At 47.5% G+C, this 16,045-nt stretch overlaps 2 protein-coding genes across 3 annotated transcripts; one reads left to right on the top strand and one right to left on the bottom strand.

Moving 5' to 3' along the window:
• Nucleotides 1–1,162: 1,162 nt before the first annotated feature.
• On the top strand, nucleotides 1,163–4,136 carry crygs2 (crystallin, gamma S2; the record flags this gene model as incomplete). Its single annotated transcript, XM_083921116.1, has 3 exons — nucleotides 1,163–1,171; nucleotides 1,926–2,168; nucleotides 3,864–4,136. 3 exons carry the CDS (start codon nucleotides 1,163–1,165, stop codon nucleotides 4,134–4,136), a joined length of 525 nt encoding a protein of 174 aa, XP_083777242.1.
• Nucleotides 4,137–5,486: 1,350 nt separating this feature from the next.
• lcmt2 (leucine carboxyl methyltransferase 2) lies at nucleotides 5,487–15,066 on the bottom strand. Of its 2 annotated transcripts, none has more exons than XM_083921516.1 (14): nucleotides 14,924–15,066; nucleotides 13,583–13,707; nucleotides 12,866–12,947; nucleotides 12,566–12,746; nucleotides 12,302–12,458; nucleotides 10,831–11,020; nucleotides 9,978–10,157; nucleotides 9,346–9,433; nucleotides 7,710–7,928; nucleotides 7,367–7,606; nucleotides 6,832–6,929; nucleotides 6,463–6,650; nucleotides 6,249–6,384; nucleotides 5,487–5,799 (listed from the first exon to the last, which is right to left on the bottom strand). In XM_083921516.1, the coding sequence occupies exons 1-14, from the start codon at nucleotides 14,963–14,965 to the stop codon at nucleotides 5,635–5,637; spliced, it is 2,091 nt and encodes a 696-aa protein (XP_083777642.1). In that variant the 5' UTR covers nucleotides 14,966–15,066; the 3' UTR covers nucleotides 5,487–5,634. The 2 variants fall into 2 exon arrangements, with proteins under 2 accessions (XP_083777642.1, XP_083777643.1); XM_083921517.1 differs by having other exon boundaries at nucleotides 9,978–10,085.
• Nucleotides 15,067–16,045: the final 979 nt, after the last annotated feature.

Genomic DNA, 16,045 nt, shown 5'->3' with positions numbered 1-16,045 from the left:
TGTGGGGGCCCTTTCCTGTGAGGGCCCGTTCCTGTGAGGGCCCGTTCCTGTGGGGGCCCTTTCCTGTGAGGGCCCGTTCCTGTGAGGGCCCTTTCCTGTGAGGGCCCTTTCCTGTGAGGGCCCGTTCCTGTGAGGGCCCGTTCCTGTGAGGGCCCGTTCCTGTGGGGGCCCGTTCCTGTGAGGGCCCTTTCCTGTGCGGGCCCGTTCCTGTGAGGGCCCTTTCCTGTGAGGGCCCGTTCCTGTGAGGGCCCGTTCCTGTGAGGGCCCGTTCCTGTGAGGGCCCGTTCCTGTGAGGGCCCGTTCCTGTGAGAGCCCGTTCCTGTGAGGGCCCTTTCCTGTGCGGGCCCGTTCCTGTGAGGGCCCTTTCCTGTGAGGGCCCGTTCCTGTGAGGGCCCTTTCCTGTGAGGGCCCTTTCCTGTGCGGGCCCGTTCCTGTGAGAGCCCGTTCCTGTGAGGGCCCGTTCCTGTGAGGGCCCGTTCCTGTGAGGGCCCTTTCCTGTGCGGGCCCGTTCCTGTGAGGGCCCTTTCCTGTGAGGGCCCGTTCCTGTGAGGGCCCTTTCCTGTGAGGGCCCTTTCCTGTGAGGGCCCGTTCCTGTGGGGGCCCGTTCCTGTGAGGGCCCGTTCCTGTGAGGGCCCGTTCCTGTGAGGGCCCCTTCCTGTGGGGCCCCTCTGATGTGTGACACATAAGTCCCCGTCTGACTGAAGTGGAGGTCGTTTGTCTCGTTCGGAGCTTCTCCAGCGTGGTTTCAGTGTTTGACGTCATGACGAGGCGTCTGAGTCCTTCCTGCTCTCTCTGGACTCCTCCATGAGGCAGAACAAGTCCTGAGTGTGCAGGTCCTCTCCAGGTGGGGGCACGCTGGCGGGGCACGCTGGCGGAGCCCGCCGGTGGAGCTGGCATGTGTAACGGTGCGCGGGCCGGGGCGGGGGGGCGGCGCCCTTTATGCCGTAATCCTTCCTCGCGTTTCTGGAAAAACTGAATAGCACTGGAATCACTGACTCAATTTTTGGATCTCATTTTCATGACAAAGCGATTGTTCCCCTCGGGCCTCGGCCGCCGCTGTTTGTTACCGTGGGTATAAAAGGCAGCGGCGAGGGCCCAGAGCGCCATCCGGACCTCAGGGGACCCCACAGCACCGCCTCTGACCCACGCATCCACATCCACCATGGGCAGGGTGAGTCCAGGCCACACGGGCCACGCAGGGGAGGGTCCACTGGAGCACAGGGACCCTCTGCACACATTATTATTATTATTATTATTTTTATTATTATTATTACACTTTAGCACACGTTTATGCTCCTAGAGGACACTTTAACACATGTTTATGCTCCTAGAGGACACTTTAACACACGTTTATGCTCCTAGAGGACACTTTAACACACGTTTATGCTCCTAGAGGACACTTTAACACACGTTTATGCTCCTAGAGGACACTTTAACACACGTTTATGCTCCTAGAGGACACTTTAACACACGTTTATGCTCCTAGAGGACACTTTAACACACGTTTAGGCTCCTAGAGGACACTTTAACACACGTTTATGCTCCTAGAGGACACTTTAACACACGTTTATGCTCCTAGAGGACACTTTAGCACACGTTTATGCTCCTAGAGGACACTTTAGCACATGTTTATGCTCCTAGAGGACACTTTAGCACACGTTTATGCTCCTAGAGGACACTTTAACACACGTTTATGCTCCTAGAGGACACTTTAACACACGTTTAGACTCCTAGCATACTGAACATACGGTACTTTTATTTCCTATATTTATTCTTTATTCTCTCAGTGTTGGTAATGTATTGTATATATAATATTATAAATATTCTTAAGTAAAGTAATCAGTTTAGAAATCCGCCCTCTGCTGAATCAAACATCGGACCTTTCTGAGACACGGACGATGTGAAACCTGCAGTTTTCTCCACAGATCGTCTTCTACGAGGACAAGAACTTCCAGGGCCGGCGCTACGAGTGCGACAGCGACTGCTCGGACTTCCATGCCTACCTGAGCCGCTGCAACTCCATCCGGGTGGAGAGCGGGGCCTGGGTGGTGTACGAGAGGCCCAACTACATGGGCTACCAGTACGTCCTCACCAGGGGGGAGTACCCGGACTACCAGCGCTGGATGGGCCTCAACGACAGACTCAGCTCCTGCAAGATGGTCCACTTTGTAAGTCGGCCTGTGAGAGGACACTTAAGCACACGTTTATGCTCCTAGAGGACACTTAAGCACACCTTTAGTCTCCTAGAGGACACTTTAACACACGTTTATGCTCCTAGAGGACACTTTAACACACGTTTATGCTCCTAGAGGACACTTTAGCACACGTTTATGCTCCTAGAGGACACTTTAGCACACGTTTATGCTCCTAGAGGACACTTTAGCACACGTTTATGCTCCTAGAGGACACTTTAACACGTTTATGCTCCTAGAGAACACTTTAGCACACGTTTATGCTCCTAGAGGACACTTTAACAAACGTTTATGCTACTAGAGGACACTTTAACACACGTTTATGCTCCTAGAGGACACTTTAACACACGTTTATGCTCCTAGAGGACACTTTAGCACACGTTTATGCTCCTAGAGGACACTTTAGCACACGTTTATGCTCCTAGAGGACACTTTAGCACACGTTTATGCTCCTAGAGGACACTTTAACACGTTTATGCTCCTAGAGAACACTTTAGCACACGTTTATGCTCCTAGAGGACACTTTAACAAACGTTTATGCTACTAGAGGACACTTTAACACACGTTTATGCTCCTAGAGGACACTTTAACACACGTTTATGCTCCTAGAGGACACTTTAGCACACGTTTATGCTCCTAGAGGACACTTTAGCACACGTTTATGCTCCTAGAGGAGACTTTAACACACGTTTATGCTCCTAGAGGACACTTTAACACACGTTTATGCTCCTAGAGGACACTTTAACACACGTTTATGCTCCTAGAGGACACTTTAACACACGTTTAGGCTCCTAGAGAACACTTTAACACACGTTTAGGCTCCTAGAGGACACTTTAACACACGTTTATGCTCCTAGAGGACACTTTAACATGTGGTTTTCCACAATTGTGCCACCATGCACTGGCAGCTTGCTGACAGTCAGGCGTTCGGTGCGCTGGTTAGAAACACGGTGGTGGGGGTGGGGAGAGTAAAACCACCATCACAGAGGTCATGATGTGGTGTCGACGCCGCTGCAGGGCTTTATCAATGAAGACCAATACGTGGGCCGGTGTGTTTATGATCAGCTGACCCACAGCCTGCAGCAGAGGCAGGGACGCTACGGTCACACAGCCGTCCAGTGTGTAGAGCTGCATGTGCAGTTTACTCTGTTTATAAGTGTTTTAGAAGCTTCCGCGGGTGCAGATCCTCCACATCTGCACGTGCAGTTACACTCTGTCTATAACGACAGGAAACAGACGGGTGTGAAGGAAGTGAGTGATCTGATGCACGGGTTCAGATCCTCCACATCTGCACGTCCCACACCTAAAATACTACATTATATCACATATTTATTCATTTAAACGCACTATTTAACTCTTTATTTATTACTTTAGACTATTTTAAATATTTATTTATTTATTTTAACTGTTTATTTATTACTTTAAATGAACTATTTTACCTGTTTATTACTGTAAAGTACTTGAAAACACCTCTGGTCGGTCGTCACTGATCTAATTTTGTGATAAAAAACTACGATGAACTCGATTATTAATCATATTCGTCCTTTGGTGCGATGCAAATCTCATCTCCCCCTTTTCTCTTCCCCCTACCTGTCTTCTTTACCCCGTGTCCTCCCCCACTTCCTCCCGTGTCCTCCCGTGTCCTCCCCCGTTCCCCCGTCCCCCCTGCAGACCAGCGGGACCCAGTACAAGCTGCAGCTGTATGAGAAGGCCGACTTCGGGGGTCAGGCGTTCGAGGCCACGGAGGACTGTCCGTCTGTGCTGGAGAAGTTCCGACTGAGGGAAATCCACTCCTGCAAGATCTTCGACGGCTGGTGGGTTTTCTACGAGCACGCCAACTACCGCGGACGCCAGTACTTCCTGGAGAAGGGGGAGTACCGCAAGCCTGGCGACTGGGGCGCCGTCAGCCCCGCGGTGCAGTCTTTCAGGCGCTTCACTGAATAATTCAGTCACAAAAAACACAAAACACAAAACAACCTAAAAAAATGAGATCTGACGATTTTAATCGACTTCTCTGTGATTTTGAGGTTCAGTGAATAAAAACGTGTTCAGACGCAGACGACTGAGACTTTTCTTTCTCTACGGGAGCTGTTTCACTTCTTTACGTCATTTTATCTGCACCGGGGAAAACTAAAGGAAGATCGGGACAAAAGTCGCAATTTTCATAAAGAAAGTCGGAATATTTTGAGAAAAAAGTCGGAAGATCGTGACAGAAAAGTCGCAATATTTCAAGAAAAAAGTTGGAAGATTTTAAGAAAAAAGTCGGAAGATTGTAACAAAAAAAGTCGCAATATTTTGAGAAAGAAGTCGCAATTTTTCAAGAAAAAAGTCGGAATATTTTGAGAATAAAAGCCGTAATATTAAAAAAAATTCGGAAGACTGACAAAAAAGTCGCAATTTTCAAGAAAAAGTCACAATATTTTGAAAAAAAAGTCGCAATTTTTTGAGGATAAAAGTCGGAAGATTGTGCCAAAAAAATCGTAATCTTTAAGAAAAAAGTCGGACTCTAGACTCGACGGTCTCCAGTTTTTTAAAGTAATAAATTTCAGCTGTTTGTGACGTTGAAGTAAGATCTTAATGAACGATGCGTCGGTGGTGAAACGCTGCATCACTGGTCACAGACACTTTTACAGTGTGATACAAAAACAACGCGTTTGGAATAAAAACAAGTTTAAAGGTAAAGAAGTTTTTATAAAAGTTTACAGTTTAATCTGAGGCGTCACTTAAACGTCAAACTGTCTCAACATTTCATCCACTTCCTCCGTCTCAGAGTCTCAGAGTCGCTGAGTCTCAGAGTCTCAGAGTCTCAGAGTCTCAGAGTCTCAGAGTCTCAGAGTCGCTGAGTCTCAGAGTCGCTGAGTCTCAGAGTCTCAGAGTCTCAGAGTCGCTGAGTCGCTGAGTCTCAGAGTCGCTGAGTCTCAGAGTCTCAGAGTCACTGAGTCTCAGAGTCTCAGAGTCTCTGAGTCTCAGAGTCGCTGAGTCTCAGAGTCGCTGAGTCTCAGAGTCTCAGAGTCTCAGAGTCTCTGAGTCTCTGAGTCTCAGAGTCTCAGAGTCTCAGAGTCGCTGAGTCTCAGAGTCGCTGAGTCTCAGAGTCGCTGAGTCTCAGAGTCTCAGAGTCTCAGAGTCGCTGAGTCTCAAAGTCTCAGAGTCGCTGAGTCTCAGAGTCGCTGAGTCACTGAGTCGCTGAGTCGCTGAGTCTCAGAGTCTCAGAGTCTCAGAGTCGCTGAGTCGCTGAGTCTCAGAGTCACTGAGTCGCTGAGTCTCAGAGTCGCTGAGTCTCAGAGTCTCAGAGTCTCAGAGTCGCTGAGTCTCAGAGTCGCTGAGTCTCTGAGTCTCAGAGTCTCAGAGTCGCTGAGTCTCAGAGTCGCTGAGTCTCAGAGTCTCAGAGTCTCTGAGTCTCAGAGTCGCTGAGTCGCTGCGTGGATCAGCGTGACCCTTCCCTTCATGCCAGCGCGGGTCTGAGGTCCACAGTGAGCGGCTCAGGGTTCAGGTGAGTCCCGAAGGAGAAGCAGTTCCCTCCCCCTCCTGTGAGCAGCAGCTCCGGGTCCTCAGAGTCGGTCAGCTCGGAGCAGAAGGAGTGGAGCATCAGAGGCCAGGGCACCGAGGTCTGAGAGACACAACACACCGTGAAAGTTCAGCTCAACGTCCAGAGTCAGTCCTGCTTTACCTCAACGACCGCGTCTGCACCGACTCCTCACACCGTAAGACCCGTTTACACGACAACTCGCACGAGAGAGAACCACTAAACGTTTCATCAGATGTGCCTTTGGTTCAGACGCCGACGGCCACAAAAAGATGCAAAATGACTAAAAATAGATGCAAAACCAGCACAAAAAGATGCAAAATGACTAAAAATAGATGCAAAACCAGCACAAAAAGATGCAAAATGACTCAAAATAGATGCAAAACCATGAAAAACATAAATAAGTCAGAATAAATCAAGTATTAACACTTTGTCCTGTTTTTAAGAAAAAAGCAGCAAACAAACAAACGTTTACACACAAAGTCCCTGATTATCGGGACCGTGGGTTTGAAACCGTGTGAGCTGTGACTCACCGTGTCCAGGCTGAACTCCACGCTGCTGCGCGCTGCGAGGTCGATCACCACCACACCTGGAACGCCGTCTGCGTGCAGCCAAACTCCACCCACCACCAGCAGCTTTCCACCAATCACATGAGCCGAATGAGAGTACCTGAAACAGATGGGGGGGTTCTTTAAGACCTGAGGACCCGGTCTGGAGTGATTTGGGGTCTTTGGAGAGGGCACAGACCTGGGGACGGGAGGGGGCTGCACCTCCACTCTCTCCCAGGAGAAGCCTCCGTCAGTGGGCCTCAGCAGCGCCGTGTCCCCCAGGGGTTCCCCTCTCCGGTCCAGTCCTCCGAACACCACCACACCTCCGTCGTATGAACACGCTGAGTGGGTGTGCCGCGCCCGTGGAGCGGCGCCCTCCACTGGGATCTGTAACCAGCGACACATCTTTAACGCGCTAAAGATTCAAGATTCAAGATTCAAGATACAACACGCAGCGTGCAGTTTAGCAGCAGATGAAATAAGATAAGAACAATTAAAGATCGACTCATTAATAGTTAACAAGAACAAACGTCCTCTGACCTGAACAGAGGCGTTGTGAGTGACTGACCTCGGTCCAGTGCTGCTGCTTCAGACACAGGAAGTGTCCGTCCCCCAGAACCGTCCCCGACTCGTTCTTTCCCCCGAACACAAACAGGAAGTCTTCACCTGATGTTTCAAGAAATAAAGTCGGAAGATTGAGACGAAAAAAAATTGTAATACTTTGAGAATAAAAGTTGGAGGCATGTGATTCTGTCCACAGGTGACTTGGCTGGGAACCGGAGGGTCGCCGGTTTGAGTCCCTGTGTGAACCATGAATGGAGTGTGGACTGGTGGCTGGAGAGGTGCCAGTTCATCTCCTGAGGTGCTGTTGAGCAAGGCACCGAACCCCAAACTGCTCGGGGCGCCGGTCCATTGGCAGCCCCCTCGCTCTGACATTTCTCTATTATTGCAAGTTTATAGGTCCTGTGTGTGTGTGTGTGTGTGTGTGTGTGTGTGTGTGTGTGTGTGTGTGTGTGTGTGTGTGTGTGTGTGTGTGTGTGTGTGTGTGTGTGTAACCTGAATAATAATGATCGTGACGGTGGTCATATTATGTTTCCTCTCACCTTTGTGAGTGACCGTGGCGGCGGCGTGCCTCCATCTTGGCGGCGGTGGATGCCCCGTACAGACCGTCTGCTCCACACGAAGCCTCACTCGCTCCTCTGACTCTGACTCTGACTGTGGACGACAGGAGGCCGCGGTGACTCTGAAAAGACCCGTGGCAGGTTTGAGCGGAGAGGAGCGACCGCCGTACACCACGATATCTCCTCCAGGAACAGCGGTCGCAGTGTGGTGGAGTCGAACGCCTGCGGGACAGAAACAGAACCATCGCTGGTCACAGACGGACGGAGAAACATCCGATTCAAACGGAGCGCGAGCGTAAGACTGAGCAGCGTCCGCCCGTCTCACCCAGATCTACGGATGGTTCCGCGCTGACGGTGCTCCAGCCTTCCTGGCCCCTGAGGAGGATCCTGGTCCCCGCGCCTCTGCCTCCTCTGCTGGAGCCGCCTGTCAGCAGGACCCGGCCCGGGCTCACCCAGGAGGACGCCATCCCCAGCCCCTGTAGACCGACCGCAGTGGTCCGTACACTCAGGGCTGTGGGGCTCCAGGACGGACGGACGGACGACGCTGAGGCGACGACAAACAAAAGCTGAGTCAGGTGTTGCAGCAGGGGCAGTGGTGTCCCCAAGTGTCCTCTAGGAGCATAAACGTGTGTTAAAGTGTCCTCTAGGAGCATAAACGTGTGCTAAAGTGTCCTCTAGGAGCATAAACGTGTGTTAAAGTGTCCTCTAGGAGCCTAAACGTGTGTTAAAGTGTCCTCTAGGAGCATAAACGTGTGTTAAAGTGTCCTCTAGGAGCATAAACGTGTGCTAAAGTGTCCTCTAGGAGCATAAACGTGTGTTAAAGTGTCCTCTAGGAGCATAAACGTGTGTTAAAGTGTCCTCTAGGAGCATAAACGTGTGCTAAAGTGTCCTCTAGGAGCATAAACGTGTGTTAAAGTGTCCTCTAGGAGCATAAACGTGTGTTAAAGTGTCCTCTAGGAGCCTAAACGTGTGTTAAAGTGTCCTCTAGGAGCATAAACGTGTGCTAAAGTGTCCTCTAGGAGCATAAACGTGTGTTAAAGTGTCCTCTAGGAGCATAAACGTGTGCTAAAGTGTCCTCTAGGAGCATAAACGTGTGTTAAAGTGTCCTCTAGGAGCATAAACGTGTGTTAAAGTGTCCTCTAGGAGCCTAAACGTGTGTTAAAGTGTCCTCTAGGAGCATAAACGTGTGTTAAAGTGTCCTCTAGGAGCATAAACGTGTGTTAAAGTGTCCTCTAGGAGCATAAACGTGTGTTAGTGTCCTCTAGGAGCATAAACGTGTGCTAAAGTGTCCTCTAGGAGCATAAACGTGTGCTAAAGTGTCCTCTAGGAGCCTAAACGTGTGTTAAAGTGTCCTCTAGGAGCATAAACGTGTGTTAGTGTCCTCTAGGAGCATAAACATGTGTTAAAGTGTCCTCTAGGAGCATAAACATGTGCTAAAGTGTCCTCTAGGAGTATAAACGTGTGTTAAAGTGTCCTCTAGGAGCATAAACGTGTGTTAAAGTGTCCTCTAGGAACATAAACGTGTGCTAAAGTGTCCTCTAGGAGCATAAACGTGTGTTAAAGTATCCTCTAGGAGCATAAACGTGTGTTAAAGTGTCCTCTAGGAGCCTAAACGTGTGTTAAAGTGTCCTCTAGGAGCATAAACGTGTGTTAGTGTCCTCTAGGAGCATAAACGTGTGTTAAAGTGTCCTCTAGGAGCATAAACGTGTGTTAAAGTGTCCTCTAGGAGCATAAACGTGTGCTAAAGTGTCCTCTAGGAGCATAAATGTGTGTTAAAGTGTCCTCTAGGAGCATAAACGTGTGTTAAAGTGTCCTCTAGGAGCATAAACGTGTGCTAAAGTGTCCTCTAGGAGCATAAATGTGTGTTAAAGTGTCCTCTAGGAGCATAAATGTGTGTTAAAGTGTCCTCTAGGAGCATAAACGTGTGTTAAAGTGTCCTCTAGGAACACTGTGACAGCTACCTGGAGCAGCCGTGAGCAAAGCCTGTGCCATCAAAGAGCCTCTGGACGCAGTGAGGATGAAGTAGTGGGAACATTTCTGGTGCCACTCCTGAAGAAGAAGAAGAAGAAGACACACACGTGAGGGACGGGAGGAACGGCTCCACACCACAGAAGAAGACACACACGTGAGGGACGGGAAGAACGGCTCCACACCACAGAAGAAGACACACACGTGAGGGACGGGAGGCACGGCTCCACACCACAGAAGAAGACACACACGTGAGGGACGGGAGGAACGGCTCCACACCACAGAAGAAGACACACACGTGAGGGACGGGAAGAACGGCTCCACACCACAGAAGAAGACACACACGTGAGGGACGGGAGGCACGGCTCCACACCACAGAAGAAGACACACACGTGAGGGACGGGAGGAACGGCTCCACACCACAGAAGAAGACACACACGTGAGGGACGGGAGGAACGGCTCCACACCACAGAAGAAGACACACACGTGAGGGACGGGAGGAACGGCTCCACACCACAGAAGAAGACACACACGTGAGGGACGGGAGGCACGGCTCCACACCACAGAAGAAGACACACACGTGAGGGACGGGAGGAGCGGCTCCACACCACAGAAGAAGACGCACCTCGTACTCGTCGAAAGGCTCCAGACTCTCCACTCGGCTGCGCTCGTCCTCAGGGACCAGACCCAGGTAGAAGAGGTTCATGTCCAGACACACACACTGATCCCAGCCCTGCACACACACACACACACACACACACACACACTGATCACACACACAAACACACACACACTGATCCCAGCCCTGCACACACAAGCACACACACACACTGATCACACAAACACACACACACTGATCCCAGCCCTGCACACACACACACACACACACACACACACACACACACACACACACACACACACACACACACACACACACACACACACACACACACACACACACACACACACACACACACACACACACACACACACACACACACACACACACACACACACACACACACACACACACACACACACACTGATCACACAAACACACACACACTGATCCCAGCCCTGCACACACACACACACACACACACACACACACACACTGATCACACACACAAACACACACACACTGATCCCAGCCCTGCACACACAAGCACACACACACACACTGATCACACAAACACACACACACTGATCCCAGCCCTGCACACACACACACACTGATCACACAAACACACACACACTGATCCCAGCCCTGCACACACACACACACACACACTGATCCCAGCCCTGCACACACACACACACACACACACACACACACACACACACACACACACACACACACACACACACACACACACACACACACACACACACACACACACACACACACACACACACACACACACACACACACACACACACACACACACACACACACACAGCAGCACGCGTGCACTAACCCGGTCCAGGAAGCGGCGCCTCTGTGCCGCCGTGTCTCCGTACGGACGCAGGCCGTGCAGAGTCGAGTTGAGTTTCAGGAAATGATCCGTCATGATTCGTCCGAAAGGGTCGTGGGGTCGAATCTGCTCGTACATGACGAAGAGGGAACGTGGGAGGAGCTTAGCCGCCCAGCTGATGACGGCGTCCGACCTGGAACACACCGACACACACACCGACACACACACGTGCAGTCGTGCAAACTTTAACGCAGCCGCTTAGAACAAAAGTACATAAGGACGACAAGTTCCTGTACGCTCTAAACCAAAACTCCGATACTGTAACTCTAAAAATAAAAAATAAGGAAAAACAATGAGATTTAATGTAAACTAAATAAACTAAGTACTAAAAATGGGCAACACTGCTTCTGTTTTTAGTCATTTTGCTTCTGTTTTTAGTCATTTTGCTTCTGTTTTTAGTCATTTTGCTTCTGTTTTTAGTCATTTTGCTTCTGTTTTTAGTCATTTTGCTTTAGTTTCTTGTCATTTTTCATCTGTTTTTAGTCATTTTCCATCTGTTTTTAGTCATTTTCCATCTGTTTTTAGTCATTTTGCTTCTGTTTTTAGTCATTTTTCATCTGTTTTTAGTCATTTTTCATCTGTTTTTAGTCATTTTTCATCTGTTTTTAGTCATTTTTCATCTGTTTTTAGTCATTTTGCTTTAGTTTCTTGTCATTTTTCATCTGTTTTTAGTCATTTTGCTTTAGTTTCTTGTCATTTTTCATCTGTTTTTAGTCATTTTTCATCTGTTTTTAGTCATTTTGCTTAAGTTTCCACTCCTAACGGAGAAAACGAAACTGAAACTTCTCAGAGATTCTTTATTATTTAGTTTGAGAACAAAAAACAACTGAAATTCTTTCTTTATTCTGTGATTTCTGGTTTAACTTTGTTCTGATTCTGTTGGAGAACTTTACTTGGACCTTTTGGACTCTAACTCTTTAAAGACGTGTTCTGATGCTGAGTCAGCTCATCGTGTCAAACACTGATTTAAGCTGATTATTGCTGTTTAACTGTGATTTTAACACTTTAACACTGATTCATTTCTCCTTTAACACGAACCTGAACCATTAAAGTGTCGGATTAAACACAGAGGAGCATTCAGGCGACAGCGCTGCAGAGGAAACACAGGAAAACCACGATTCATTACAGGTTTTTTTGTCTTTGCTTGTTTAAACAAACACTTAAAGAACATTTCCTTTAACAAAACTTCAGTTTCTAACGCTTGTGATCGGAGTGAGTCGGCTTCAGCGTCACTAAATCTTCATTCAGGGTCGAGTAACGTCTGCTTTTGGCGTCAGTTTGAATTCTGTCGCTGTTTGAGTTTTATTTTGTGTAAATTGTCACGACGTAAAAGCTGCAGGAGAGTAAATCCCAGCTACGCTGAAGCTAAATAAGCTAAATAAAGAGACAAACAGGACCACGCTGCCGTCCTCACCGCGGCGTCTCCATGTAGGTGAGCACCACTTCAGACAGGATCAGGGTGGGGGCGTCCCAGTCCAGCCCTGCTGCACCCAGAGCCTCCTCCACCTGAGCCTCCTCTCTGACATCCACCCCGAGCAGACGGTACTGACTGCTGCACACACACACCGGCCCTGAACACACACACACACACACACACACACAGGCAGACACACACACTTCTGAAACACAGCTGACAGGACATGGGGTTCCCGGTGAAGCGTGTGGAGGAGAGACCCACCTGTCTGAGGGGGTAGATGGGGGTCTAACCTGCCCCTCAGGGTCACGTCAGAGAGGATGAGCGCAGCTTTACGCCGGGAGACGTCTGGGAAATCCACCTCGAACACGACGGTCCTGTCGAGGGCTTCGTCCGCGTGGAGACGGAAGTACGCAGAGTCGAAGCCGGCGCCCAGAGACAGAATCTAACAGGAGGAGAAAGACGACGATGGAGCGAGTGAGAAAAAGGACAAATGAAAATATTCAGAATACGTTTCCACCCTTTCTGTGCAGATCAGCGTCGGACAGGACGCTGCTGACTTGCCTGTCTGTTGGGGCAGTTTTCAGTGACGTGCAGAAACCTCCTCACACACTCGTCCACTGCTCTCCAGCGAACATAGTAGCCCCTGAAAAACGCAGATACACTGAGGGCGCACTCCCACTGTTCCTCCGTCCCGTGCCCCAGCACGTGTCACGGCTAAAGTCTGGTTCCTTTGACCAGTGTAAGTGCAACCGTACCAAGTCTAGGAGCGGCACGCTTGCCGTCCACGGCCCGTTTGGGAGAGGTGGGCTTTAGTAAAGCACGTTTGCACGTGTACGAGCACGAGCGTGCGCACGTGTACGAGCACGAGGCCTACGGCGGTTCTGAGGTCATTTCCTGTGCGCCTGTTGGGACGTAGAGAAAAGAAGGAGGGACCATGCGCGGACATTTCAAACAATGGCGGTGAAAGGTTCACGTTGGTGTGATGCGGAGGTGGAGTGTTTACTGCAGATTTGGTCGATGAAAAGATTCAAAAACAGTCGACAAGACGCACAAAAACTCTGAGGTCTACGGAAAGATCTGGAAACAAAGCCACGCATCGCCATGACGTCATCAATGCGTGTGACGTGTTACGGCGTGATGACGTATAGGCAGCAAGAAGCATTCTCCGAGGCCCAGGTAGTGTGAGTACAAACGGGCCTGGAGGGGGGGGCAAGGACCCTAAAGCACGGGGCACGGGACGCACGCACAGTGGGAGGGCGCCGTCAGATCCCTGCTGACCTGTTGATGAGCGGCGCTCTCCGCGACACTTTACACACAAAGTGTTGGAGGAAGACGTCGTGGAAGTAGCCGTGCGCTGCAGCCGACACTTTGCTCACCACACTGCTGTCGTTGGTTCCCTGGACCTGCATCCAAACACAGAACCATCAGAACCATCAGAACCATCAGAACCATCAGAACCGTGAACGCCTCCGAGCCGTTTGATTTACTTTCATATTCAATGATCTGAGATCAAACTAATAAACACTTAATTTTAATGAGGACATCGTGTTTTTTAAATGTTAAATGTTAATTGATGAAGGAGTTCAGGGAAAACACAACATCAGCTTCATATTCATCGTATCTCTGGTCAAAGTATGAAATAAATAATAACGGACCTGAGGGAGGAGGGGGGGGGATTTAATATAATATTTAGAGGAAAAATGTTGAAGATTTACGAGATTAAAAACAAACAAATTTCAATTCAAAGTCAGAAAAATAGTGTTTTGTTTCACGGTTCTTGGATCTTTTGGTCCCTTCGATTTTCACAAATGAAGATTTAAAAGACAAAAAATTGTGGTTATTTGATTTTTGTTAAAAATACTAAAGTCAAAATTAAATTATAAAGCTTTTTATTGGATTTAAGAATTTAAAGAAAACATTTATTTGACTTCACGTCGTCTGTTGATTTCTCCTGAATTCACCAAAATTAAATTAACGCCTCATTTGAAGATTTAAACATGTTTATTTCAGAAAAGTTGTAATATTAAAAATAACTCTCCATGTCAATAATCATTTAAAGTTTTATTTGCATGATTATTTTGTAGCTTTTTTCGGTCTATTTACAGTAATTTTCTGGTTTATTGAGTAAAACCTTTGAGCTTAAGTGCCAAAAAAAATAAATAAAATAAAATAAGTTGTGTGATATCATTTTGTATGTTTTCTTTTTTTTTTTTTACATGTTTAAAATCAAATTTGAATAAAAATAACAAAAATCTTCATCTCTTGTCCCATTTCTGTTTCTGTTCATTTGCAGATTTAAAAATATAATTTCAGAAAACTTGTGTTGCAAAAGAAGATTAAACTTAATGTGAATAATAAACTGATATTTAACTTATTATTTAATTTTGACCTTATTTTCAGCTGCAGGTAAATGTGAAAAGCAGAGTTTTGCACCTGTGGATGAGGATTACAGCAGTAAACAGAGACACACACAAGTACAGTCGAGTTTAACACATTTACCACATTATAAACATCTGCAACATCCCTGAATAACTGACTAATAACTGACTAATTACTGACTAATAAGTGAATAATAACTGACTAATAACAATAATAATACATAATAAAGTCAGAACTCACCGCAGTGTCTCTCTGCTGCTTCTTCCTGTTTGTGGTCGGCATGACGTCACCTAAACCCACACACACATTTTTACAGTTTTATTACATAAATATAAAAATATTAGTGAAGGCTGCAGACATCAAAACAATCCCAACAGCCTCCATGTGCCAAACACTTCCCGTGCCTTCCTCCCTGCGTGTGTCCGTGGTTCTGGCGCCCCCCGGCGGCCTGGAGGACGCGCTCCCCTCGGCCCGTTCAGAAGCCCGTTCAGATTATCGCACATTTAAGGGCATTATGTGATTACGGCTCCAGTAAAGTGTTTGGCTGCACTTTAATAATTTATATTGTTGTAAAAATAAGTTAATTTGTCTTCGGCATTAAAAGTATAATGAATGTTTCCCCACATCAGTGAATTTTCCTTTATGTTAGCAACGTTTCTGGTGCTTTCTAACGTCAGCTCGTTCAGATTTTCACACATTTAAGCTAATTCTGTGATTACGGCGCCAATAATAAGTTTAGATGGACTTTATTTACTTATATAATTGTAGAAACATGCTATTTTGTCTTCGGCATTGTAAAAATAATGAATGTTTGCCCATATAAGTGCATTTCCCCTTATATAGTAAGCGACGTCTCTGGTTATCTCGGTCCTTTCAGAAGCCTGTTTCGATTTTTACACATTTAAGGTAATTCTGTGATTATAGCGTCAGTAATGTGTTTTGCTGGATTTGAATTACTTATACTTTTGTAAAAATATGTAATTTTGTATTCGGCATTATAAAAATAATGAATGTTTCCCCACATGAGTGAAATTTCCTTTATGTTAGCAACTTTTCCGGTGCTTTATCTCGGCCCGTTCAGATTATTGCACATTTAAGGTAAACATTGTGGTTATAGCGTCAGTAATGTATTTGATTGAAGTTTAATTACTCATATTGTTGGAAAAATAAGTTATTTTGTCTTCGGCATTATAAAAATAATGAATGTTTGCCCATAAAAGTGGATATTCCTGTATGTAGTAAACACTACCGGTGCCTTCTCTGCAGCCTGGCGCCCCCCTGCGGTCTGGAGGACACACGCACCCGGTCCGCTCAGAAGCCCGTTCAGATTATCACACATTTAAGATAATATTTATGATTACG

This window comes from Echiichthys vipera (assembly GCF_963691815.1).
Source record: "Echiichthys vipera genome assembly, chromosome: 10".
NCBI classification, from domain to species: Eukaryota; Metazoa; Chordata; class Actinopteri; order Perciformes; family Trachinidae; genus Echiichthys; species Echiichthys vipera.
Note: the sequence above shows the minus strand (reverse complement) of the source record. Positions and strands in the feature narration are given on the sequence as shown.